At 37.8% G+C, this 25288-nt stretch overlaps 2 protein-coding genes across 5 annotated transcripts; both read left to right on the forward strand.

The window, feature by feature from the left end:
• The first annotated feature begins 669 nt into the window (after positions 1–669).
• LOC122352373 (hydroxysteroid dehydrogenase-like protein 2) lies at positions 670–8764 on the forward strand. The gene is made up of 11 exons (XM_043249787.1): positions 670–846; positions 1755–1918; positions 3030–3128; positions 3202–3316; positions 4143–4246; positions 4357–4455; positions 6883–7077; positions 7260–7331; positions 7432–7578; positions 8317–8445; positions 8536–8764. The coding sequence occupies exons 1-11, from the start codon at positions 830–832 to the stop codon at positions 8646–8648; spliced, it is 1254 nt and encodes a 417-aa protein (XP_043105722.1). The 5' UTR covers positions 670–829; the 3' UTR covers positions 8649–8764.
• A 144-nt stretch (positions 8765–8908) lies between these two features.
• Positions 8909–25178, forward strand: LOC122352371 (uncharacterized protein KIAA1958). Of its 4 annotated transcripts, XM_043249786.1 has the most exons (6): positions 8909–9657; positions 12078–13095; positions 16033–16080; positions 17025–17144; positions 17230–17547; positions 18315–20127. In XM_043249786.1, exons 1-6 carry the CDS (start codon positions 9652–9654, stop codon positions 18497–18499), a joined length of 1695 nt encoding a protein of 564 aa, XP_043105721.1. In that variant the 5' UTR covers positions 8909–9651; the 3' UTR covers positions 18500–20127. The 4 variants fall into 4 exon arrangements, with proteins under 4 accessions (XP_043105721.1, XP_043105720.1, XP_043105718.1 ...); XM_043249785.1 differs by lacking the exons at positions 16033–16080; positions 17025–17144; positions 17230–17547; positions 18315–20127 and adding exons at positions 20463–20642; positions 20778–20984; positions 21165–22002; XM_043249783.1 differs by lacking the exons at positions 16033–16080; positions 17025–17144; positions 17230–17547; positions 18315–20127 and adding an exon at positions 22912–25178.
• Positions 25179–25288: the final 110 nt, after the last annotated feature.

Consider the following 25288-nt stretch of genomic DNA (forward strand, 5'->3'; position numbering starts at 1 on the left):
AGCTTGTAATCTGTAACCTGTTACATTAAAGTAAAGTAAGCTTCCCATCGCTGGACGCGTATCGAAACTAGGTCTATTAGGAGAAACACAGCTCTCCAACAAACTAGAGGGCGCTACGGAAAAAACTGAACAGAGAAAGCGAACTCGGTGTAGTTTTCATATGCAAGAAAATTATTGCAATTTTTGCTACTTACTGATATTAATCATTGATATTTGTTAGAAGTTCTGTTCTGTAATAATGTAAAAAAAAAAAAACACATTTTTCTATTTTTTATTTTATTATAAACATTCTAAATGTTGTTAAATCTATATTATGACTAAAAACTCTTAGCGTTGTTTATGCTAACATTTGTATAATTGTTACATTTTATTATTTTTATTATTTACTTTCTTGAAAGGGTATATAAAAACAACTTTATCACTTAAAGTGACTTATTAATAAAACAACACTTTTTATGCTGTTAAGTGATATCATGCATCATATTACACCAAGATAGCCAAATACGTAAATTCTGCGCCTTATTCATCCTCGCTTATCCTTGTTTGTGTTTTTGCTGTACTCTTCTCCGATGTTCTCGTTGTTCTCCGAGTGTCTCTATCGCAGCATATTTAAAAGAAAATGTCCCTTTAAAAACAGTAGCGCGTTCACGGCTCCACCGGAAGTGGAGTAAACGATGGCTCGGTGGATTCTGTCACTGGAGTAAAGGGCACACGCACAGCCTTCGCCCTCATCTGGAGGTCCCTGGCTTCTTCGGTTCTCGTTGAGTTTAATGTTACACGCGTTGCTCCTTCAGTTCATTCCGTTCCGGGACACGGCGCAGGAGCCAAAATGCTGCAGAACACGGGGTGAGTTTGTCTCATTGATGCTTAGCTCGTGATGTAAGCGAATACATTTTAATATATCAAGCTGTTCTTCACGGGTATTAAAATACTTGTTTTATAAATACTCGCGCGCAGTGTTAGCCGTGTTTTGAATGACCTGAGAGGGCTGGAGCGTTGCAGCCAACGTGGCCAATTTAACTAAAATCTATTATGGGTATGCTTATGATTTTTTTGTATAACTTTTGACCTTTACCCCGCTTTCCCAGCAGGCATCAGCTAAAGGAATGCCAGCGCAAACAACTATGCGATTGATGACGCATAGGACAAGTACTAGGAAATGACCAAAAATAAAATATTTCACTTATATCGCGCACACATGTTGGTGTTTGTGGTTTACTTTATACGCATAATGGTGTTTATACAGTAAGAACTGCGTGTGCTATTGGCCTACACCTAACCCCACCTCCACCTCTAACAGCAAACAATGAGCACTTTTAGATTTGCAACAACAACAAAACACGATTTAGTGTGTTTTTTAAACCTTTTGAATTACCTCTTAAATTCATGAACCACCTTCAAATTGCAATAACACTGTCATAACAATGTAATTAAACTCATTTGTGTCCCCGTAAACCACACACACACACACACCTATATATAATGGCCATACATTTTGTTTTCATTTATATCTGATATTCCCAGAATTCATGCATTGAAACAATTTAAGAAAAAACAAAAATCTCGGATTAATTTCAGTCGATGCGTATTTAAAAAAATAAAATGTAAATAAAACAAGTTTGATTTTAAAAATATCGTTATGTCCATAAATGTATCAATCTCTGATTAGTTATGTTTTGACTGTCCGATATTGTTTGTATAGTGCATTGATCAGGTTAGGATTGGATTATAATACGATTCTGCGTTCATTTCAGGAAGCTGGCGGGATATACCGTCTTCGTTACCGGAGCGAGTCGAGGTATCGGGAAGGCCATCGCTCTCAAAGCCGCTCGGGACGGAGCCAATGTGGTCATCGCTGCCAAAACCGCTGATCCTCACCCCAAACTCCCGGGAACCATCTACACCGCTGCTGCAGAGAGTGAGCGCGGGACTCGGTTGAGCTTACTTACCTTTATAATGGGACACTACAGAGAAAACTATTTTTATCTATAGCTAATTAATTAAAAAATCCTCAACAATTGAGTTTCTATATAAACTAAATTACCCATAATCCTGAAGAGGCGCCAGTAAAGGAATGTGCCGTTGATTCCATGTAATGTATTTATTAGTGCTGTCAGTATATAAAAATCAAATTTCTGCCAATCGCGATCAATCCCACCTAAAGTTTTGTATTTTTAAATTGCAATAATTTAACATTCAAACGACATAGACAGTGTATTTTTAATATTTGTTTAGTGTCATCGTTTTTTATGACTGATATTTTCTTCATTAGAGGTTATAACATTGGCTTGAAAATTGATTTGTATCAGCAAGCCTGTAGTATGCCATAGTATTACTCTCCTCCACCCGTCTGTGTTGTTGGTCCATGGACACGTGACGTTGCTTATATTTCGGACACCGTTTCGCCCCTTGCCTGGTCTGTTAACAACTATCACAAGGCCAAAAATAAAATGATTAATGACTATTGGCCTGTTAATACCAACCGATCTTAAATTCCGCTATCTATTGTTCACCAAGTGCATCTCTTCTTGGACACAAAGTACAGAACAAATCCTCTAATAGCTACTTTCATCGTGATCATGCTTAGTAGAGGTCGTGTCAAACTTGTTTTGTGAAAATTAAACACTTTTTCGAACACTGCATGTGAAAATATGCAGACCGTTTTAGAACGAATGCTCGGTGAATTTGGGGAAATGTAGCATTGCATATCTTGTTTAACAATGCAGTGAATGGGTGCCGTCGTAATAAGAGTCCAAACTGGTGCTTAAAACATCACAATAATCCACAGGTCCCCCATTTAACACCTTGTGAAGTAAAAAAAGCTACATGTTTGTAAAAAAACAACCATCATTGCCTCCAACCACAATAAAAGTCCTCTATTCACAACATAGTTGTGAGACAATCGGGGATGATTTTAATCAGCTGTTTGACGGCATCCATTCGTTGCAGTCGGTGCACTGGTGAGCAAGTAATGTATTGCTAAATATTTGCTAAATTAAGTCTATGACTGATTAACGTCTGTTTGATAGTTGAAGCTGCTGGAGGGAAAGCCCTGCCGTGTATCGTAGACGTCCGTGACGAGAAGCAGATCAATGACGCCGTGGAACAAGCTGTGGAGAAATTTGGAGGTGAGTTACAGCATTTCATACGTCTCGCAATTTGCTTTAATTTGTCTTTAATCTTGTGGGGCTCTGTTGGCAGGGATCGACATATTGGTCAACAATGCCAGCGCCATCAATTTAACAGGAACTCTGGAAACTCCAATGAAGAAGGTCGACCTCATGCTGGGCATCAATCTCAGGGGAACGTACCTGACGTGAGTAACAGTGTTTCTTTAGAGCAGTGGTTCCTAATCTCAGTCCTGGAGGCCCCCTAACGCTGCATGTTTTCCTTGTCTCCTAAATCATTCACCTGTTTCAGATCATCAGCTCATTCGTAGATACTCCAGGTCTGTGTCCCAATGTGCTTACCGTCATCCTAAATTTTCTATACTATTTAGGTCAGATAGGGTGGATAGTAAGCACATGGGTGGACTTACCTGGTTATGTAGTTTTACTAAGTTGTGTTTCATATTCATCCTATTTAAGGACAACAGAAACGGTAAAATGCACAATTTATTGAGATTTTAGCTGCATTCAAGTATAATATGTTGGCACAGAGAAACGAAAATGTAGCCTAAACAGGTTTGTGTCGGTGAATATAAAAATCAGCAATATAATAAGACTCAACGAACGGTTTAAATGTTGTATCTCGGCTGTGAATCGGTTGTTATTCCGTGGTCTACAACGTGAAAGAATACAAAAAGTGCCTGCTAAATAAATAAAATGTAAATATAAATGAAAGAATCCCATTATAATATGTACATGAAAAATTTAGAAACACTGAACACTAAAAAAAGCAAGCTCAAGGTTAATCAATGTGTGGCTCAAAATTCTCTAAATCTGTCCCCTTAAGTACATCGGGACGCAGGGCAAGACCTGAAATGCGTCTGTCAGACAAAGGAGAGTTGCAAAATGCGCAGCTTTTGTCCAATGTCCTTTGCTTTAGAATAACATGAAATATTTTGAATTATTGAATTATGAATATTTTCTGTGTTTAAACCCACACTATTTTTCTAACTGTGGCCGCTGTTTTCATTACAGGTCTAAACTGTGCATTCCACATCTTCTGAAGAGCAAGAACCCTCACATACTTAACCTCAGCCCACCTCTAAACCTCAATCCCATCTGGTTCAAAAACCACACGGGTGAGTCCGTTCTTACATTCTCTGCTTGAGGGCTTTGGGTTCAGACTATCAATGAACATCTATAATGACAAATGCTGACACTGATCTTGTTTTCCGCTGTGTCTGTGTAGCGTACACCATGGCGAAGTATGGCATGTCCATGTGTGTTCTTGGAATGGCTGAAGAGTTCAGGGGAGCTATCGCCGTTAATGCCTTATGGCCCAAGACAGGTAATGGCTTTCCTGCATCAGTTATTGAATAATTCAATTTAGAGATCATTAATTCATAAGTAGATATTGCCGAGTCTGTAATACATATCTACTAAAATTCAGCAAAGCAACATCTTAGTTGAATATTAAAGTGATAGTTCACCCCAAAAATTTTTAATTCTGTCATTTACTCATCCTTGTGTCATTTCAAACCCATTAAACTTTCATTCATCTTTGAGACAGTACCAAAGATATTTTTAATGAAACCTTGGAGGCTTCTATCCTTATCATTATTTAAATCATTATACTCTTTGAGACATCTTCTCCCTCTTTGATGCAGCTTTTCTTGAACATCTGAAAAAATAAAAATCTGTTCTTGTTCTGTTTGTCAGTGCCAAAATAGGCAAAAGGCCAAAAGCATTATTTAATTCAATTAACAAGCTAATCAATCTGCCGTGTCATAACGTTATACCTTCAGATGAGCTTTTTTCTGTTCCTATTTGAAGTATATTTTAGAAAAGACAGCTGCCGTTCCCTAAAGTTTTTCCGGTGAGGCTATAAAGTGTAGTTTTAAAACGAATCTCTCTAGCCCGTCTCTGTCTTGTTGATCTCTGACTAATCCATCTTCTCTTTCTGAGTTAATCTTGAAATCCAATTCTTCATCCTGCTGACTTGAGCCTGCTCTCATTTCTCCGTTCCTCAATCAATCAATCAGATCTTTTTTTTATATAGCGTTTTAATCAATACAGCTTGTGCCAAAGCACTGAACAGTATCAAAGAGCAAAATAGGGTGATAGCAATGTATAATGACGAGATTAAACACTTAATTTTTGCAGAGACAGTCTCTGAAATCAAATTGGCAATAATCATTATAAATGATGTATCCCCAACTAAGCAAGGAATCAAAACTCCATCCGTGACAGAATGGAAAGAAGAAGAAAAACCTTGGGAAAAACCAGGCTCAGTTGAGGGCCAGTACGCCCAGCACTTATTTTCCAGTTCAGTTTTAAAGCAGCTATGTCATATTGTGTGAAGGACTTATTTGTCGCAATTTAGATGCAAGAAACATGGTTTTCAAAGGAAAGATTGCTATCAAGCACACCTAGGTTTCTAACTGATGAAGAAGACTCAACAGAGCAGCCATCAAGTGTTCTAGATTATCACATGTGGGGGTTTTAGGTCTGATAATTAGCACCTCCATTTTTTTTTAATAATTTAGCATTACTCGTCATCCAGTTGTTTTATATCGACTAGGCATTCTGTTAGGTTCTCAGTTTGGTGTGTATCAGCTGAGTATCATCAGCAAAGAAGTGAAAGCTAACCATATCTCTCAGAGCTGGCATGTAAAATATGAAAAGTAACATTCCTAGCACTGAGCCTTGAGGTTACTCCATTTTTCACTTGTGAACGATATGATACCTCCTCATTTACTGCTAGAAACTGATGGCAGTCAGATAAGTGTTTGAACCATGCTAAGGCGCTTCCGCTAATGCCTTCATAAATACATCTCTTGTCTCTGTCGCAGTTACCCCAGTCCTCAAGAAACCCAACCTCAGTCCCTCAGTTTTATACAATTCTCACCCTATTTCAATGCTAGTTTTTTGGAAAGCACTGTTGCCTCCCAGCTTCAGTCTTTCCCATGTGCAAAAAAAATCCAGTTTATCCTTATCAATCTGCTTTTTGCACATTTAAAGTTATTGAATGACCTACTGTTTTCTTGCAACGCTAGTTCTCTCTCTGTACTTCTCCTGCTTGAGCTTAGCACAGTCTCCCATGATTTGCTTATTTCCCACCTTTTGGATGTGGGTGTTTGCGGTGTTGCTCTCTTTTGGTCTCTCTGTACTGCTGAAGAAAGGTATCCCCCAGGGATCAATTCTTGGTCCATTATTATTCATAATTTACGTTCTACCTCAGGGACAGATTTTGCATCAAATCATTTCTATGCCAATGACATCCAAATCTACACGGCCTGTAGGCCTACTCTATCCATTCAAATTGATCATTTATATAAAAAAAAAAAAAATTACATATTAGCTTCTGAGCTAAATCCAATTGACAGTGTTTCAGCAATAATGACTTGTCTTTGTAGAGATGAATGTAATTTTCCTGAATTTAAGCAGTTGGCATGTCTTAAACACTAAGGTCATGGGTTTGAATCTAAGCAAAAGCAGAGCTGATGAAATATAAATGCATACCTTGAATGCAGTCTTGCTTTGAGTGAAAGCATTTGACAACAAGAAGCTGAAAGGATGTTCTTCTGTTAGGTCTCTGATTAAAATGCTGCACACTTTCCCTTGTTTTGAATTTGCACGCTACACCTTTGATTGATGTTAAAGGCTTATAACTACATGTATTGTATAACATGCTGAAAACAAGGTGGAATAATTGAATATTAATCAAAATCAACAACGATATCTGAGTTAGTCTTGTTGCCTCATCCACCTTCAGCCATCCAGACAGCGGCCATGGACATGTTGGGTGGTTCTGGGATTGATAAACAGTGCAGGAAGGTGGAGATCATGGCTGATGCAGCCTACGCCATCTTTAAACAACCCACCAGCTTCACGGGACAGTTCGTCATCGATGAGGACATTCTCAGGAAGGAGGGCATTGAGGACTTTGATGTTTATGCTGTTAAGCCAGGTTGGTTACGCAAAATTATTATTTCACGATAAAGTAATACATATTCTTATTTATTCAGGACTTTGGTGTGTATAAAAGTCATTTCAAAGTAATTTTAGACTCTGTTTATGTGACATTTCTGATGAATTACAGAAAACTGTGAATGTCAACACGGCACGTAAAACATTTCTGTTTTTATTTAGGTCATCCACTGCTTCCTGACTTTTTCTTGGATCAACAGCCAGAGGATCTAGTCAGGCAGATGGAGGAGCACGGTGGGTTGAGGCGTAACAGAACATTTCATCCGTTTCCGTTCTGCATTCATTTCCAAGCAAGCTTCAGCGGACGTCTCAGTTATTTGAACTCTCCCTTCAGGTGCCAGTCCAGCTTTCAAAAGCGAAAAAGCCAGTGCAGATTCTGCCGCCGTGGGACCCGTTTCTGACATGTTCAACATAATCAGAGGACTTCTCGGTCCAGAAATAGTGAAAACCACACAAGGAGTGTACAGATTCGATTTATCAGGTATTTATATATTTAAAACATTTAAGTTAAAGTCATTGTCTGCTAGCTGAAACACTCTTCAAAATGTCTTTTTTGTTCCACTGAATCGTAAAAGTATTAGAATAGAAGCCTGTTTCTGTTACATAAGGGAAAAAAACTATTTGTTAAATCAAATTATGGCAGACTTGAATTATGCCACGCAAACATCCATGGTCATATTATGAAGTCCGTTTTGAGATTATGAGATTATCACAAGTTTGGTTTGACTTTCTAATGATGATGACAAATCCTAATTATGGCATAAAACGGAATTATAAGGCCACAAAATAAACACTGAGATGTTAATTATGAGGAAAACCCAAATCATGAGTCATTCCTCACTGACAAGCTCGTGATGAATTATGAGTCAAACTTATAAGACAGTCATTACTGACTTTGAAACACCTATAATTTTTATGATGTCAGTTTTAACTTCCTTCTTCACAAATATCCTTTTGAAACATTGAAAGCTCACAGGTATATCTCAGATTTGTCCAATGAAATGTTTTATAGAATATGCCCCATCCCCAAATAACACATTAAATATCAAATCACGTGACCTGCAGACTTCAGCTCTATCCGTGCTCCAGCACACCTGCCTGTAATGATCAGGTAACCTGAAGCTGCTTCAGGAGTGTTTGATTGGGTTCAGGGTTGAACTCTGCAGGACAGCAGCTCTCCAGAAGCTGTTTACTGAATGTTTCCTGGCGTAATTGACAGGTGAGCACGCCGGAGTCTGGTACATCGATCTGAAGAATGATGCAGGAAGTGCTGGCAGCGGAGAACCACCCGTCAACGCTGACGTCGTCATGACGCTGGACAGTTCAGATTTCATCAAGATGTTCGGAGGTACAAAAAAGTGTGGCTGATGCGCTTTCACACACTACTGACAAACATAGAGGGTGAAGTACTGATGAAAACCATGTTCTTTATCAATAGGGACGTTGAAGCCCACTATGGCCTTCATGTCTGGAAAGCTGAAGATTAAGGGAGACATGGGGCTTGCCATCAAACTGGAGAAGATGATGGCCATGATGAAGTCTAAGCTGTGATATGATCACTCACTCTACCGTCTCCTGCCTTACTTGTACATGATCTCTTTTCTGAATGTTTGCATTAAACCACTTGTTCAGTCGATACTAATTTTAATAAATGCATTTCCTTTTTACTTTCTTTATTAGTATTATACTGCAACATAATTCTAAACATTTACCATGGTAGCCATAGCTTTCACCAACCTACCATTATTACTATATTAATTATATCATGATTAACCAATTAACCAAATTAATATTAGAGCTCATTCAAATGTCAAAAGAGGCTTTCACAATCTTCTGGTAATTTGTGTGTGTTTGTGTTTTATTATAGTATCTTTAAGGGTTGGAGGTTTAACTCCTAAAACGTATGAATTGTATTTTTTTCCTTCTTGAAAATAATTTTAGAAAGCCACTGGTTAGAGGAAAAAGTCATCTTTAAAGTACATGTTCTTTAACTTTCTAAGCTTTTCTTCTATTGTAAAAAAAGTTTTTGTCAACATTTGATGCTCTAAAATTGTACCATCCTATATAGTAAAAATGCACTTTGCCTGACTTTTGCTAACAAAAACATAAAAAAATCATTAAAACATCTTTGCAACTAATGCAAAAAAAAAAAAGTATTTTAACACGTGCTTTTTTATATAGTCTCTAGGCACATTAGGTTGACATTCCGATATAAACCTCTTTTTCGCCACAAGTCTAGGCTATAATGGCACGTACAAACGCATATTGGACGGAAATGTTCTGTTCTGTCATGCATGCTTGTGTAATAAATTAAATATGAATTTCAAACATGCACATTGCCATATCGCGTATCTCAGACACGTACTTCCGGCGATAGCGGAAGTTCCCGCTGCACGTCCATTAAAAGCAAAATTAATGGCTTTTGTATAAAATACTGTCAAATATAGAAGAACGGCGGACAAATGAGGAGCTTGCATTGACAAACGATGCTCGATATCGAACAAAGAGGCAGCGAGCAGCGCGCGTGAGCGGACATCGGAGTTGATTCTCCCTCATGAAGGTACAGGATGCTTTTGGGGCTCTTTGTGTTGATGCAGATCACCAGACTCGCAGCTTTGTGTCAAAACCGACGCAGCCGTCTGCAGGGACGCCGGTCGTAACGTTTTTTTTTGTTGTTGTTGTTTTACCGAGCGCGTTATTAACGCGACTCTGAGGGGCCGAAACGCGCCGCGCGTCGGGAGCTCGCTCGGGTTTCGGAGTCGTGTTGTTTTTGAGAGAAGCAGACATCGGCGCTTTATCTGTCGCGTAACTGACGAGAACAACGCTAATGTAGTAAAACAATGGCTGTGGGCGGTGATGGCGTGTAGTTGTTGGGGATAGGGGTGTGTCTTCAGGTTCCGCTGATAAAAAAGTAATAATAAAAGTACTTTATTTCCATGTTTTGCTTTAAACTTGAGCGACGGCGATGCCGTGACATTTACGGAAGTGCTTCAGAATGCAGTGTAAATTACTGTGGTAATTATTAAGCACGGATGTAACGTTAAATGTCTCCCAGTAACGTTACTTTGTTTTAAAAAATCAGGCGATAACACTGATGCTATAAGTATTAGCATCTACTGAATGATGTGTGTTTATAAGAGTCCACTTTAGCTTTTTTATTTAATAAAGATCATTCTAATAATATTATTTGCTTGTATTGTTTACATAAAATGAAATGCGTCTTAAGATGCCGTTGTGAACAATTCATGCTTAATTTAGTACTAGTAATATCATTATTATATCATAACTCCTGTATCATAATATCATGTCCCATGCAATGAAACACTTCTCCAGTCTGCTCAAACGCCTGTCCTTTATTTGTATTTTTAAAATGTTACGTGATGAAATACACTTGAGAGTTGCAGCTGCCCTTTAAGGTGGAGTTAAAGTTTATCCTATGCATAAACAAAAACAAAACAAAAAAACTTTTTTAGGAATTAATGCGTTTTATCAAGCTATACCATGATACGAGTAGTTTATTCTAAAGGAGTAGCTAATCACACTGAGATAAATGTATAGGAAGTATAGTATTTGAATAGTTATATAATGTAAAAAAATAAATAAAAAAAAAAAAATATATATATATATATATATATATATATATATATATATATATACTACATTGTTATAATATTAATATAATGTTGATGTACTCATGCAAATGCCTTATAAAGTGTCTTATTTTCTAAGAAAGATGACAGCTAATATAATTCATAATTTATATTTTACCCAGTCACACTAATAGAAATATAGTAATTTATTGGATGAAAATGCTTTTATTTGCTGTTAATTATTAACATGCAGATATAAACTCTTTATTGTAAATGCATCTTAATAATGTTACTGTAAACATTATAGAAGTAAAATTGCTTTCAGCCCATTTGTGCCGAGTATTATGTGCAAAAACCATTTGTATTGAAAAATTAACGATGAATCATTTTATTGCACCATAAGCTCATGGCACTAAAGTGGGTGGACCGACGTCACAATCTATGGTTTTAAAATACGTTTGTTTTTCCCTTTAATATCTCCTCCTGTTATCATCCTAACAATTTAAATTAGTTGATTCAAAAAACATAAATACTTCCATTTTAAATCACCATTTTCTGTAACGTTGTCACGAAATGAAAAAATGAATCTCATCCGTTTTCTTAATGTTTAAAAAAAAAAAATGTGGTTGTTGACCAAGCAGGCCTACAGTTCTGCACCAGTTCAGAATCTGCACCAAAAGTGTGAAAAGATGGGTGTCAAAATCGTGCAGTTATTTTTAACTGGAGAACCAAAGGATTTTTCTGAAGAAGCCAGTTTAACTGTTCAGGACAAAGAACGAAATCAAAAACAACTATTAAAAAAAAAACCTAAACCTTTTGTGGGGGGTGTAAACTTTTGAACGAGCTCATTTTTAATAAGTTCAACTGTTATTCCACTAGTACTCTGATGGCTGCTAGTTGACATGTAGTTGAGGAGTTACTTCCTGTAGCAGATCGTTAAAAAGTGGACTATCAATATAATTTCTTCTTGCAGAATATATGTGACTTTGGACCAGTGGGGTATATTTGTATTGAAAAATCAATCATTAGGATGTTAAGTACAGATCATGTTCCATAAAGATATTTAGCAAAGTAAATATATGAAAACTTCAACTTCGTAAGAGCTTAGTTTGAACCTTCAGATTTTTTTAATTGTTGTATCTCGGCCAAATATAGTCCTATCCTACCGAACCATACATCAACAGCTTATTTGTTCAGCTTTCCGATGTTGTGCAAATCTCCATGACTGGCCCAGGTTCACATACGTCAGGGATAAGCGAGTTCGGTCCTGGAGAGACATCCTCGTTTTGCAGATACTGAAAGTGGGGGGTGTAAACTTTTGAGCTAACTGTACATCACGCACGAAAAAACCAACACTGCATTGAAAAACGAATGCTTTCTGTCCTCTCAGGGGAGGCGGCTCAACATGGAGGACTGCTTGCACACTTCCTCGGACAGCCTGGCTAAGCTGGTCAAATGGGCCCACAGCCACGGAACCATCTGCACCTTGATCCCCAACCTCAAGCACATGCTGAACGAGGGCTCTCACGGGTCCCTCACGGCCCTCTGGGGCTGCAGCGCCGGGCACGCCTACCACTGGCCCCTCAACGCCACCTGCAAGAAGGCAAACAAGGAACGCAACCAAGAAAGCCGAAGCATCAACACGGACAGCATGATCCAGGCGGTGGCCGTCATGCAGAACACCTCCGAGCGCTTCCTCGGCAAAAACAAGGGCGACTCGGCTCCGATCCACGACTCCTGCGACATCTCCAACTGCAGCGAACCGTCCGAGATGGACGACAACGGCGAGGAGTACAACAGCCACCTGTACGACATCGTCTGCGAGTCCTCGGCCACCGACGAAGACGGCGACTCCGACTTCAACCACGCCTCGAACATCACGCCCAGGAAGAGAGCGGGAAAGGACGGCGGGGCCGAGGACGCCGCCGACCTGGCGTTGAAGAAAATCAAACAAGAGCGAGGCGAAGACTATTACAGCGTGGCCAACCCTCAGATGCCCAGCAGCTCGGACGGGAGCCGCTCGGCGGGAGGCGTTGCGCAGTCGCCCAAACCCAACGTCCAGAACAGACCCCCGTCCAGGTCTTCCATGAAGCCTTCCTCGGTAGACGGGGACTCTATGGCGGTGTCCTCGTCGCCTCTGGACAGCTCGCCTTCTTCTATGATCAAACCCTTGCGAGCGCCTTTCCACGTGACCCAGAACAAAATGCAGGCGAACTCGAACCCGGCTTGCAGTCAGAGTGCGACGAGCTTGCCGCACGCGGGACGGATCGACGCTATGGGCGTGCTGCACAGGGACGAGTTCCCCAGGTCGTCTTTGTCTTACGGGGAGGCTTCCATGGGTGTGAACCCCGAGATGGATCTTCTAGCAGCGCAAGCACTTAATACCGAAGCTCGAGCCGACAACGCAGGTAAAGAGCCTTCTCTGGAGTTTGTGATGAGAGGTGAAAATCATTGCACTGGATAACACAATGTCACACACGTGAAAATAATTCCAGCGTGGTCTTTTTTTTTTTGGTAGCCTGTCAGTGCTCAGACTCATCCCATCTGTTAATTTATTTACAACAATTATTCATAAAAAAAAATATATATATAATTATAAAAAAAAATATATATATATATATATATATATATATATATATATATATATATATATATATATATATATATATATATATAATTTTATTTTTTTTTTTACATTTATTTATATATTTTTTCTTCTTCTTTTTTAAATTTTTTTATTTTTGTATTTCCAAGAAAAAAATTAATCGCTACATTTAATACTTGGAAAACCATTTTGGTATTGTTTATTTTATTTTTTTTATTATTTCATGTCATGTTTATGTAATTGTCTTGTTTTAGTTGACAGTTTAGTCAAACTTTTTTCTATTTAGTTTTAATTTACCTTTATTTTAGTTTTAGTCATTTTAGTACTGCTGAGGCAACTCTTGCTTTAACTCTTGGTATGAATATTTTAGATTTCAGCCTTTTTGGATTAATAAAATGAAAGAAGCATGAGAAGACTTGAAGACACAAAAATAAAAAAATAAAAATCTACAACAGTTGAACAATAGAAATGTATCAAAAGTGTATCAACATTGTCCTAAAACCTCAGATATATACTGTGTGTGTGTGTGTGTATATATACACATATATATGTGTGTGTTTGTGTGTGTATAATCTTCTTTTTTATGTTTTGCTTGAAAGGCACTGTTGTGCATTATTTATTTTAAGATAGTGAGGCTTGGATTGATATTTTGTTATCTAATGCAATGATATATATTATTTGTTAGAGCACCTATTATGTGAATCGGTTTTATTCTTATTGTGTGCTGAGCCTTTGTTTTCTTGAAACGAACACAAAACCATTTAGTGTTCTCAAAGTGAACATGAAGGAGCTATAAATAACCGTATAAATGAACGCCCAACATCTCTCAATCAATCATTCGGAGGCATAGCACACACTGGATGAAATGTACGTTCAGCTTGCTTTGAACGCGGCCGAATGCCAATCGAATGCTTCTGCATAATTATTATTTAATCACGCGAGGCGCTTTTGTGCCTAACAGCAATCACACACTGAATGCAAATCAAATCATTTCAACTGAAAACATCTCGAATAGCCTGAACAAAACAAAAAAAAAATCCACACTTAACGATGTACTTGCAGTACACAGAAATAGCAAGCAAATACAGAAGGTTAGTATGTTCTGCATGCGTTTGTGTGAGCGTTCGGGTCGTAGGTGGAGCGCCGCCTCGTATTGATCTTTTTAATTATATTTATGACCTCTAGTCAAGACCATAAATGAGATTTATTGGACCTCAGAAGTGTAACCCAGCACCACACAATGGACATGAAGCAGACCGGGTGTACAAACCTGGCAAAAAAAAAAAAAAAAACTAGGATTTGAGCTGAGACTGAACATTTGCTTTTGTCTAAAAGTTTTCTTTAAAAGGAATTTCTCTGCCAAAAATGTACATTCTCTGAAAACGCACTCTTCGATGGGCCCGTGAATATATATATATATATATATATATATATATATATATATATATATATATATATATATATACTTAGTTAGTTTCTTCATCAGATTTAGGGAAATGTAGCATGGATGCTCTGAAGTGAATGGGTGCCGTCAGAATGAGCTGATAAAAACATTACAATAACCCACACCAGAGGTTAACATCCGGAGAAGTTTAAAGCTGTGCGTTTGTAAGAAATACATCTCGGCTTCAAACTATTCAAAATATTGTTTCTCCCAGTGAAAAAAAAAAAAAAAACAGGGAAGAAATATCACATTTACTAAAACGGATTTATCACAATTTTATCGCAAGCGTCTCTTTAAGTGTTTAAAATCGAACGTTTATATCGTGACCGATAGGATCATTTTCATTGGTCAGAACTGAAACTGGTTTAGGTCGTCTGTAACATCAATGCATGTCATTTTTTGCTAACACTTTAGAAGACGTAACACTTTTAACTACGACTTTTCCCTCAATAAATTAACGTGCTGCTTATTAATAGTCAGTATGTAGTTGTTGTGTAGGATTAGGGATGTAGAACAAGGAATTTATATATGTGCTTAATCAGCACTAATAAGTGGCTAATATTGTAGTAATATGCATGCTAATAAACAAATAATGGGTGTAACCGTAAAATAGTGTTACCATTTTTTAAAAAAAAATTGGGAATAAGTATTATTTCCAATCTTTTTTTGTTAAAAATGTTTGATTTGATAATAAAGTAATGCAAAAGCTTCCCTCGTTTTAATTAAGCGTATTAAAGATCATCCTGCACCTTAAGACGGGTGAAACAAAGGCTTGCTCGTATTTGCTGTGCAATTACTTTTCTTTTTTTTTTGCATTATAGTTGTGACGAGAGAGGGCCAGGTAAACAAAAAAAACTATTTTTTACATTGTGGTTTATTCAACCTGGATTTGTGCCTTATTTTTAATGTTAAAAAACCTGGGAAGTGAGCAACTCTATCTTCATGTGATTGTGGATAAATTCACGCAGGCAGTTATTTAGTCTCGCTAAGCTAGTTAATGAGATGGCGTCCTCTCCCGTTCTGCAATAAGGCATAAAGCTGTTTTCCCAAGAGACTCTGGGGATATTTGACATTTCAGTCAAGATGGAAATGGATGAGGCTCTTATTGCTTTAACTCCAAATATACCGAACGAAAATAACAGGTGAGTTTTCTCGACACTTTCTCTCTTTATTGAGAGGAAATGGATGTCAGTAGATTTAATGTTGTTTAATGGTGTTTAATCATAAGCATGCATTAGAATGATCATATTAATATCTCTTTATTGTGGACAAACTATAATTTTATTCTGTTTACAGGTTCACATGAGAAGATGGATTATGCTGTGATTTTGAAAGCCCTCCATGGTTAGTTTTTTTTTTTGTGCAAGAACTTGTTAAGCTCTAAATATATAGTTTTATATTAATTACTAAATATCAACAAAACCTGTCAATAACCTTATCCCGCTTATCTTCACCTAAAATTAAATATGCAAATGAAAACTATATTTTTTTATTGCAGTGTGAAATTTTTATGCAACTTTTTTGTAAGAAAAAAAAAAAGGCGTCAAGGTCCTTGAACACAGAGTCCAAAAATGTTCATATGTTTTTTTTTTTTTGTATTCAAAATCAGTTGAGCCTGATCCAAATACTTCATGAAAGAAAATGTTTCAGAAGCAGTGTGTAAGTTGTGTTTTTTTCGTATTTTTAATTCTTGAAACATTTTTGACTCATTGTTCAATGACATACCAAAAAAAACACATTCTTGTTGCTGCAATTAAAAAAAAAAAAAAACTTTATAAAAAATTAATTTGAAATTATAATAGTGTTTTTGTTCTGGTTTTATTTTATGCAGATTGGTAACACTTTTTTTTTTTTTTTTTTTTTTTGAACAAAAAGTGTTAATATTTGGCAGGAAAATGAGCTTATTTGTAATTATTTTAATTAACGTCACTAATGTTTTTGCTCGTGATTAAATTGACAGGTTTTGTGACACTAACGCTGCAGCTGTGCAACTTCTCCTCTGTATTTATTTTCATAAATGGATGAATTTGCATGAGGCAAATGAATTTGGAGGAAACTTTGCATCATGGCAAATAAAATAAAATTTCTCTGACGAAAACGGCTTTATTGTCTGTGGACTCGCCAGTTGTATGAACCGCAATACAGACCAGTCCTGCGACGTTGTGCGGGAAGAGCGTTTGCTCCGAAGTATGCTGTGCACTTGGTTTCTGCAGTCGGCCGATTGGTCTGGACGGAAGAGTTGGTCTCTTCTATTAAATCTCCTAAAACGCTCGTTTGATGTATTGCAGAGCATCTCATCCCAGCTGCGCACGGCTCAGAAGAGCAGTTCTGCCCGTCAGATCTCAGTCCAAACAGTGAGAGGTATTTTGAAGAGAGAAAACACCTGGAAGAGTTTATAACAAGCATAGGTGAGCTAGTCTGATACCTCCGCTATATAACTCAGTTACGTCAGCGGGGAAACCGGTTTTGATGTGTGTCTCGTGATTTATGCAGATACTATAACTCTACAAAACCTTCAGACGGTCATCGATCGAATCCTGGTGTTTCACGAGCGGACGCAGATGCCCCTGTCCAGCCCGGCCCGGCTGGGAGAGCAGGAGCTGTTCCCGGGGAGCGGACTCTACCTGCCTCACTACAAACTGGCCTCCATGCTGCAGGAGTCCCGGCAGGACAGCATGAGACTCTTCCACCTGCTGTTTGAGCACTTCTTCAGCGAGGAGGATCTGAACGGGGCCGTCGCTTTCGGGAAGAGGGGGAAAGTCCCCGACGGGAAAAAGATCTTGGACAGAAGAAGAGTGGATGGGATTATGTGTGAGTATTGGAAACGGGAGAGCCGGCTTTCACTGAGGCCTCTGAATGATTGAGTTCTTTTTAAAGAAAGATCCATCAAAGAAGCCTGTTATACTTTCCACGAAAACATTCTTATCGGTTTCATTGTCAATAATAAGAAATCAGCATATATATGTATATGCAACACTTTATAATGAGGTGTCATTTGTTAATATTCATGTATTAACTAATAACGATGAAAAATACATTACGGTATTTATTGATAACGTTAATGATAACAGTTGTTCCTTATTAGGTTCATTATTATAAGCAAATGTGTGTGTGTATTAAGTATATATATATATATATATATATATATATATATATATATATATAAATATGTATTAAATATTCATCTCTAAATATTTCTGTATTTAATTGTGCTGATATAATAATAATAATAATAATAATAATAATGTAATATTGAACCATAGCAACGAACAATACTGTTTACGTATTTTTATTGAAGCTTTAAAAATATTTTTGAGTGATGATCCAAACGAATCAAGTCAAAGTTTGAATCAATTCACTGATTCACAGAACTGGTACGACTTTAATCCTAAAGTAATGTTTCAATAGTGTCTGATTTTAATTTGAGCAGGAGGAAACAATGCATTAATAATGCATTCATTTTACATTTTGTGAATATTTTTTATATTTTAAAGACCAATCATGTGACTTGACAGTGTTTTTAAATTTAGCGTTTTTTATCTAAAATATTTTTAATTAAAAAATTTTTCTCTTTGCAGCATATGTTCTGCGTTGTTCCACTATAGACGGATGGACACCTGTGGAATCATCTAAGCTGAAGAAGGCCTGTATTAATAAATGCAGGCTTCGAATCGGTCAGAAAAAGAAGCAAGAAACTTCTCAAGAGTCCTTTATTTTTTGTGACGAACAATCTTCAGGCAAAAATGACCCTTCCTATATGTAACTGCTGATCCCAAAAATTTCCATTCACAGAAAAATGCTATTATTATTATTATTATTATTATAAAAGAAACACTGTTCTGGCCGGTCGGTGTCTTGGACATGAACGATTCAGACTGACTTCAGTTTAGCTACGGCACTAAGAGATGAATGACACATGAACTGTTTCCATTCCGTTCATTTCAACAAAACCAACATATCTATACTGTGATAGTTACTGACTATTAACTCGTTCAGTCAACACAAACCTGTTTATAACCATTTAAACCTTTAGATTAGTCTAGTGCTTAATCATGTTAGTCATATAGCATTGTAACAATCAAGACGAGATATTTTGAGTTTTGTCAAATCATTTTGATGGTTTTTACTCATCTCTAATATCTTTAAATATAAAAATGTGAATTATCACTATATCAAAACCACCTTAAACTGTATTTTATCTTACTTTTTTTTCTCCATGAAAGGATTTGTTTCATTGCTCAGCATCACACCAAATTGACAGAAAAATTTAGATTTTCGATATTTATAAGCACTCTTCTGTATTACATTTGTCATTTTTACTTAAGTGAGGTCATGTAGGCCAATCAGCATTTAACAGCATTAAATTACTGCCAAAAATGTGGTTATTCAGTATAAACAATTCATGATATTTCTGAATTTCTTACTGTGAGGTGCAGTGAAAACATCACTCAAGGGCTCACACATTTACAGCATCTGATGGAGTTTAATGGACGGCGGTAGCCTTTAAAACATCGGAAGGCTCAGTAAGTCAGATCACTTTTTACAATCAAGTATTACGTTTCTTTTAAAAAGAACTGGCATTTGGTAGGTATATCATGTTGCCCGTAAGTGTTTAATGTAAAGGAAAAAAAACGACATTAGCATTTATTATGGTTATGAAAGAGTCTTTTCATAATTGTTACGACGGTTTTAAAAGTGTCTTGTTTTGTACCTACACGCTGATGCTGAACCTACCCTTATTTTAGCACTTATACAAAACCTGATTTTTATTTTCAAGTGTGTAAATACTCCATCATCCTGGTGTGTCTAAAGTGGTCTTATTTGTCATTTTCTGATGCATTACAATAAAATCAATGACCAAACGTTGTCCCTGATCCGTTTTTGCCTTTGAATCAGTTGCTGTAATAATCTGCTTTTCGCATATGGCATCTTATATTATAAGGTAGTGACTGCTTCTTAATACAATGCAATTCTTTTATTTCATTTTCACTTTTAGACCGTATCGGTGATTTAGTGGCATTACTTTGAGGTGGTTGCATGGTCCAATTATGCTTTTTAATGTAATCACAAAATCAATGCATTTGAATAGGTCTTGGTAGAAATAGCAAAAATAACCGCACTAAAAGGAAAAGCATTTAAATGAGCACTTTAAAGAAGATCTAAATTTAAACCAACCTGAAACAAGGGCAAAGAAATCTCTGGGGGAGTAACAAAAACTAACAACAAAAGCAATGATAAATGGACCACATTGGAATATTTTACATGGCAGTCAATCAGAATAAACTTTAATGAAAAAAGAAGTTGCATATTTTTACTACACTGAAAAGATATTTTGAATCCAGGTAAGAATAAGATGCATTTGAGTTAAAAATATACTTTCTTTTTTTTTTTTACATTATTCAAACTAAGCATGTAGAGCTTAAAAAAATATGCAATACAAATTTGCAGAAACTGCAGACGGATTTAAAGAAAGTCCTGTATAAATAAGGGATAACTTTGCTGTAGATATACAATATGTAGTTAATGGTGATTAATTTGCCTAATAAATCAACATATCTTGAAATTCATTCAATTAACTTTTAAATCAAATGGCAGGCCTAAATGTTCACCGCCAGCCATGTATGTCTTATCAAATTTCAGATTAGCACACAAAAACTACATTTAGTTAAATCTTTTTAGAGCTAGTGGGAACTCCTGAGGTAAAGCTCTGTTTCTATTTCAAACAGTTTCTCCAGCTGTGTATGAAATAGAGAGACTGAAAGCACTACTGCAGGCTGAGAGAAGCAAAAATGAGTTGATGGGTGAAACCATCAGCAGCCTGAAGCAAGACAAAGAGCTTCTGCAACAGGAACTCACCAAGAAGGCGGAGCTCATCTGTGACTTCCTGCAAGACCAGCTACGGCCAGGTGACTATGCCTTACAAACCCATCATGATCCATTTCTGCATAATACCTGTTTTTAATGATATGAAGGGAAGCGTGGAGATCGGAAAAGCAGGTTGTAATTTGGATAAGGATTGTCTTGTTTTCTCCGATTGGTAGATAAAAGGAGGACACTTTCATCAAGTCAAATGGAGGCAGGAAGCTCACATCAGATTATAACCTCCATTCCTGAAGAGGGCGCCGCGTTTGACTCACCAGCCCTCTTCGACTCTTTTGAGGAGGTGGAGTTGCATCCACTGGACAGGCAGAGGACCATCAAGATTTCATCAAAGAGAAACAGGGACGGCGAGAACACGAGGGTGCGAAGTAAGTAACAACGACTGGGATTTGGATTCAAAGTCTAGCTATCTTAGATGGGCTCAATAGATAAACTTGTATTTGCTACATTTGAACTACAACTCGTTAATGAACAATTATGCTAGAATTTGATTTGTATTCAAGTAAAACTTTGAGTTTCACTAAAGAATCATGTAACTTTTTTTTCAGTGAAAAACGTCGTAGGCGTGATTGCACGATATATGGCGGCACTGCAAGAGTTTCGACGTAGCGTATCCATGAAAGTGGCTTTTGATAGAGTTGGCGTCGACCGCAACACCATTTCGAGAACAGCAGCCATTGCAGAACTAAGCTTGGCGGCTCCTGAAGTCTTCCATGCTCTGCCTCCATGGGACGAGAAGGAGGAAACGTTGGCCCACTACGCAATCAGATGCCGACAGGCCATGGACGACAGCATCAAAGCCAAGATTAAAAGCATGAAAGCTAAGGGGGAGCTTCTACCAATCGTCAGCAAATAACATATTTACCTTGTCTGATTTACAGTGGACATGTGACCACTCTAAAAGAACACTTGTATTTCTCGTCACATTTCGGCCTTGATCTCTCTTGTCCTTAGCCATGATCTATCACAAAGTGAGCGATGTATGGCCGCACATTTGTTGGAAACTTTCAATCAGTTGTTGTGTTGTTCTTGGTCAATATGGCTTTTTAATGAAATCAAATAATTGTTTTGTATGCCTTGTATCAGTATCATTTTGCCTGACCAGTATTTACATCAGTGTTAAACATTAGGTAAATAGGTAAAACTGATATTAATAACTGTACGATTGCATGCTCACTACTATCACAAAGTGTACAAACTACAGCATATGTTTGTACACTTTGACACGACTCCTCTTCTTCTCCGAATACCAGATTAGTGTCATTTAAGATTGGCGAGGTGCAGACTGTGAAAAATAAGTGCGTAATGATGTTACACTACATTGTATGAACCAGTGGGTTCAATGACTGTTACTGTGAGTAATAAACAGAATATCACAATGTCAAACCTCTTTGACGCTTGGGTATTTTGTTATAAAAGGTAATTTGCCGGTATGTTGACAATAAATCACTTAGTCTGCAATAAACCACTATAGAATCAGAAATGAGAAATCTTTACCTAAAGATTGGACAGTGACTCAATAGAATCTGTTTGCTGAAATAATAGAGCTTAGCCAAGATAGTCCCCTTATATTTAATATTGTGAAAATAAAAGCGTGAATGGAGAAATATGAAGTAAAGTCTATTCAATAGATTGTGTCTTGTACCAGGATGTATTTCCAAAAACATCTTATGGACGAAAAGCTCTTGATGGTTACCTTAGACCAAGGTTCCTCAAATCTTGCCTTGGAGGTCCAATGCTCTGCAGAGTTTAGTACTAATCATGATAAAACCCCCCCTAACTGTGATTTTTCTAATGACCCTGAAGACACTGGCAGACATTAGCAGGCTCAGGTGTGTTTGATTAGGGTTAGAGCTAAACTCTGCAGTGAATTGGACCTTCAGGGCAAGATTTGAGGATCCCTGCCTTAGACCCTTGGTCCCCAACCCTGGTGCTAGAGTGCCCACAACATTATCTGACACACCCATTTCAGATCTTGGAGTCGTTACCAATGAGCTGATGAGTAGATTAAGATAAGTTTGTTTAGGGCAGGGCTGTCCAAACTCAGTCCTGGAGGGCTGGTGTCCTGCAGGACAGAGTTTGGACAGCCCTGGTTTAGGGTGCAGAGTTAGGGGTAATTGAAGACTAGGGATGGTTTAAACCAGTGTTAATCTGTATGTGAATCTTTTACTGACAGATAGAAACACATTTACAGTCATGTCAACTAAATATGCAGTCTACCCTGAATGAAGTCCATTTTGTTTTCTGTGGCATTATGTTCTGGACATATGAAAACACTACCTTCTTCCCTTTCAGCAGACATGGATGAGAGAGCATACAGAGAACAGAATGAGAAGACCATTCGCAGCACCCAAACAGCTCTTCGCAACTTTCGGGAATTCCTGGTTTCTAAGTATCCAACCGAGACCAGAGAGATATACTTTATCCCCTGCCAAGAGTTGGACATCTACTTGGCCTCCTTCTTTGTGGATGCACGCCAAAGGGATGGCTCGGAGTATGAGCCCAACAGCCTGGCCAACTACCAGTGTGGCCTGGAGCGTTATCTGAAAGAGCATCACTACGCCTACAGCATTACAAGAGACCGGGAGTTCCAGCGGTCCCAGGATGCCCTCAAGCAAAAGCAGCTGGAGCTTAAGTTCAAAGGCAAAGGCAACAAACCCCACAAGTCAATGAAGCTGACCCTTGCTGATGAGTTGCTCCTAAGAAAACGGGGGCTTCTGAGTCGCTTCAACCCTGAGGGTTTGCTTAACCTAGTGTGGCTCAACAACACCAAGGCTTTTGGCCACTGTACAGGCTTCCATAGCTCAACACTCAAATGGGGTGACGTGCACTTGCTCACCACAGAAACAGGACTAGAATGTCTGGAGTGGACCTATCAGGATTTTAGTGACCCTAATGCCAGAAACCGAAGGTCCACAACCGAGTGCCGCATCTACGCTACACCGCATGCTCCCCAAACCTGCCCTGTGCAGGACTACAAGGAATATGCTCAGCGCAGACCTCAAGCAATGCTCTTTGAAGATGCTCCCTTTTATCTGTCCATCAAGCCCGTGGTCAACCTCGCTGCCCTGCACTGGTACAACTGCCAAGCTCTGGGAAAGAACAAATTAGCAAAAATGGTGAAGACCATGTGTGAGAAAGGCAACATTCCAGGGAGAAAGACCAATTTCAGCGTTTACCAGAGTTGCAGCTCCTTGTCTGAGGCCCAGAGTAATCAGCTAGTCCTGATCTGCAATGACCTCAGGCAACAAGCAGTCCAGTCTGGGAGTTCCCTTCCCGGCAGCACCAACTTTGTCATTACTGGTTCTTTTGACTCTACTGACTCTGCTTAAAGATGAAGTATCGTTTTTGAGCCACTTGTAGCACCAAACCGATTTGCTGTTTCCAAACAAGCGCTTCTTCTGTGTCTTCCGTTTTTTGGGACAAGCAGGAAGTCCTGACCCAAACGCATGGCATTCATTGAACAAGAAGTTGATGTTTTGGACAGATTAAACCAATGAGCCAAGGTTTGGGTGATTAGGATGGTTCTGTTAGCCATTGTTGGCAGAGTTACCAACTTTCTGACATAAAGTGCCATTTTTATTTGTTCTATTTAAAACAAGCTGTTTTCTGATATCCTTATATTTGCCAAGTAACTTTTTGGAGAGCTCTTTAAGCTTCAAATATTTGTATCTCCCCCAGGCTGCTGCCTTTTGCGTCACTCAGGATAGTCGCTTGTGAAGGGCTTGGGACTGTGTGTGTTCTTGTGGTGCCATCAGCCAATCAGTGTTGTCAGCATGTTTCAATGTAATTTTGCAATGGTAGTCACATGGCATTCAAGGCTCAAACAATTTGATCAGAAAAAAATGTGTCCATGTTCAAAGTTACTTCCAGAGGTCTTGCGCCAGCTCAGCAACTGCCATTTGGATAAATGGGAATGCTAATGGATATCTCTCTTATGCGTGACTTGAATAAGTCATTGTGTTTACAATCCTTTAAATTAAATTGTATGATTGACCATCTTGTTTCATGTCTCGATGCACTTTGAGGTAAGGATTAGCAAATTATGCCAATATGTAAACTCTGACGCCGTCTTTTTTGTCTTGATTATAATGCAACTACACTTGTCTTATGTGCAATGCAAAATGTTCTTTATCCAGTACAGTATTATGTCAACTTAAGGTATTTGGATGCTAAATTTGTGTTTATAGTGTTTTTACTATGTATGTCAACAATTATTTGATGATGAAGCTAAAATGTCAATCTAGTTACTCCATATATATATATATATATGTTGTAGACATATGAATGTAGTGGATCTAATCCTGCTGTCTTTCCTATATATTCCTGTTATGGAAATGATCTGTGCTAGTGTAGCGTAAATGTTCTCTTCAATAGTAAGCACTTATCAGATATGCTTCATACTGTATGCGCTAGATATGTTACAAATATGTGCCTGTTCAACATATGTGCCTGATATAAATTTATTCTAGAACGTACAAAACAAGGATTATGGGTAATTAAATGGTTAAATAAAGTCGAGAAACAAACTACCATAAATAAAAGCAACTCTGTAATATTAATACGGTCTATTTTCTTTTCTTTCTGGGCTTTTCACTCAGTTTTAGAGCTAAAATAAGCTAAATTATTTATGGAGCACATAAATCTTCTATTAGACAACATTTTTAACTAC

Source organism: Puntigrus tetrazona, chromosome 10, assembly GCF_018831695.1.
Source record: "Puntigrus tetrazona isolate hp1 chromosome 10, ASM1883169v1, whole genome shotgun sequence".
In the NCBI taxonomy this organism is placed as follows: domain Eukaryota; kingdom Metazoa; phylum Chordata; class Actinopteri; order Cypriniformes; family Cyprinidae; genus Puntigrus; species Puntigrus tetrazona.

Coding starts and splice junctions, on each gene's coding strand:
- LOC122352373 (XM_043249787.1), top strand. Junction 3,317..4,142: donor CTCAGGGGAACGTACCTGAC/GTGAGTAACAGT, acceptor TTTTCATTACAG/GTCTAAACTGTGCATTCCAC. Junction 7,078..7,259: donor TGTTTATGCTGTTAAGCCAG/GTTGGTTACGCA, acceptor GTTTTTATTTAG/GTCATCCACTGCTTCCTGAC.
- LOC122352371 (XM_043249783.1), top strand. Junction 13,096..22,911: donor AGCTCGAGCCGACAACGCAG/GTAAAGAGCCTT, acceptor CTTCCCTTTCAG/CAGACATGGATGAGAGAGCA.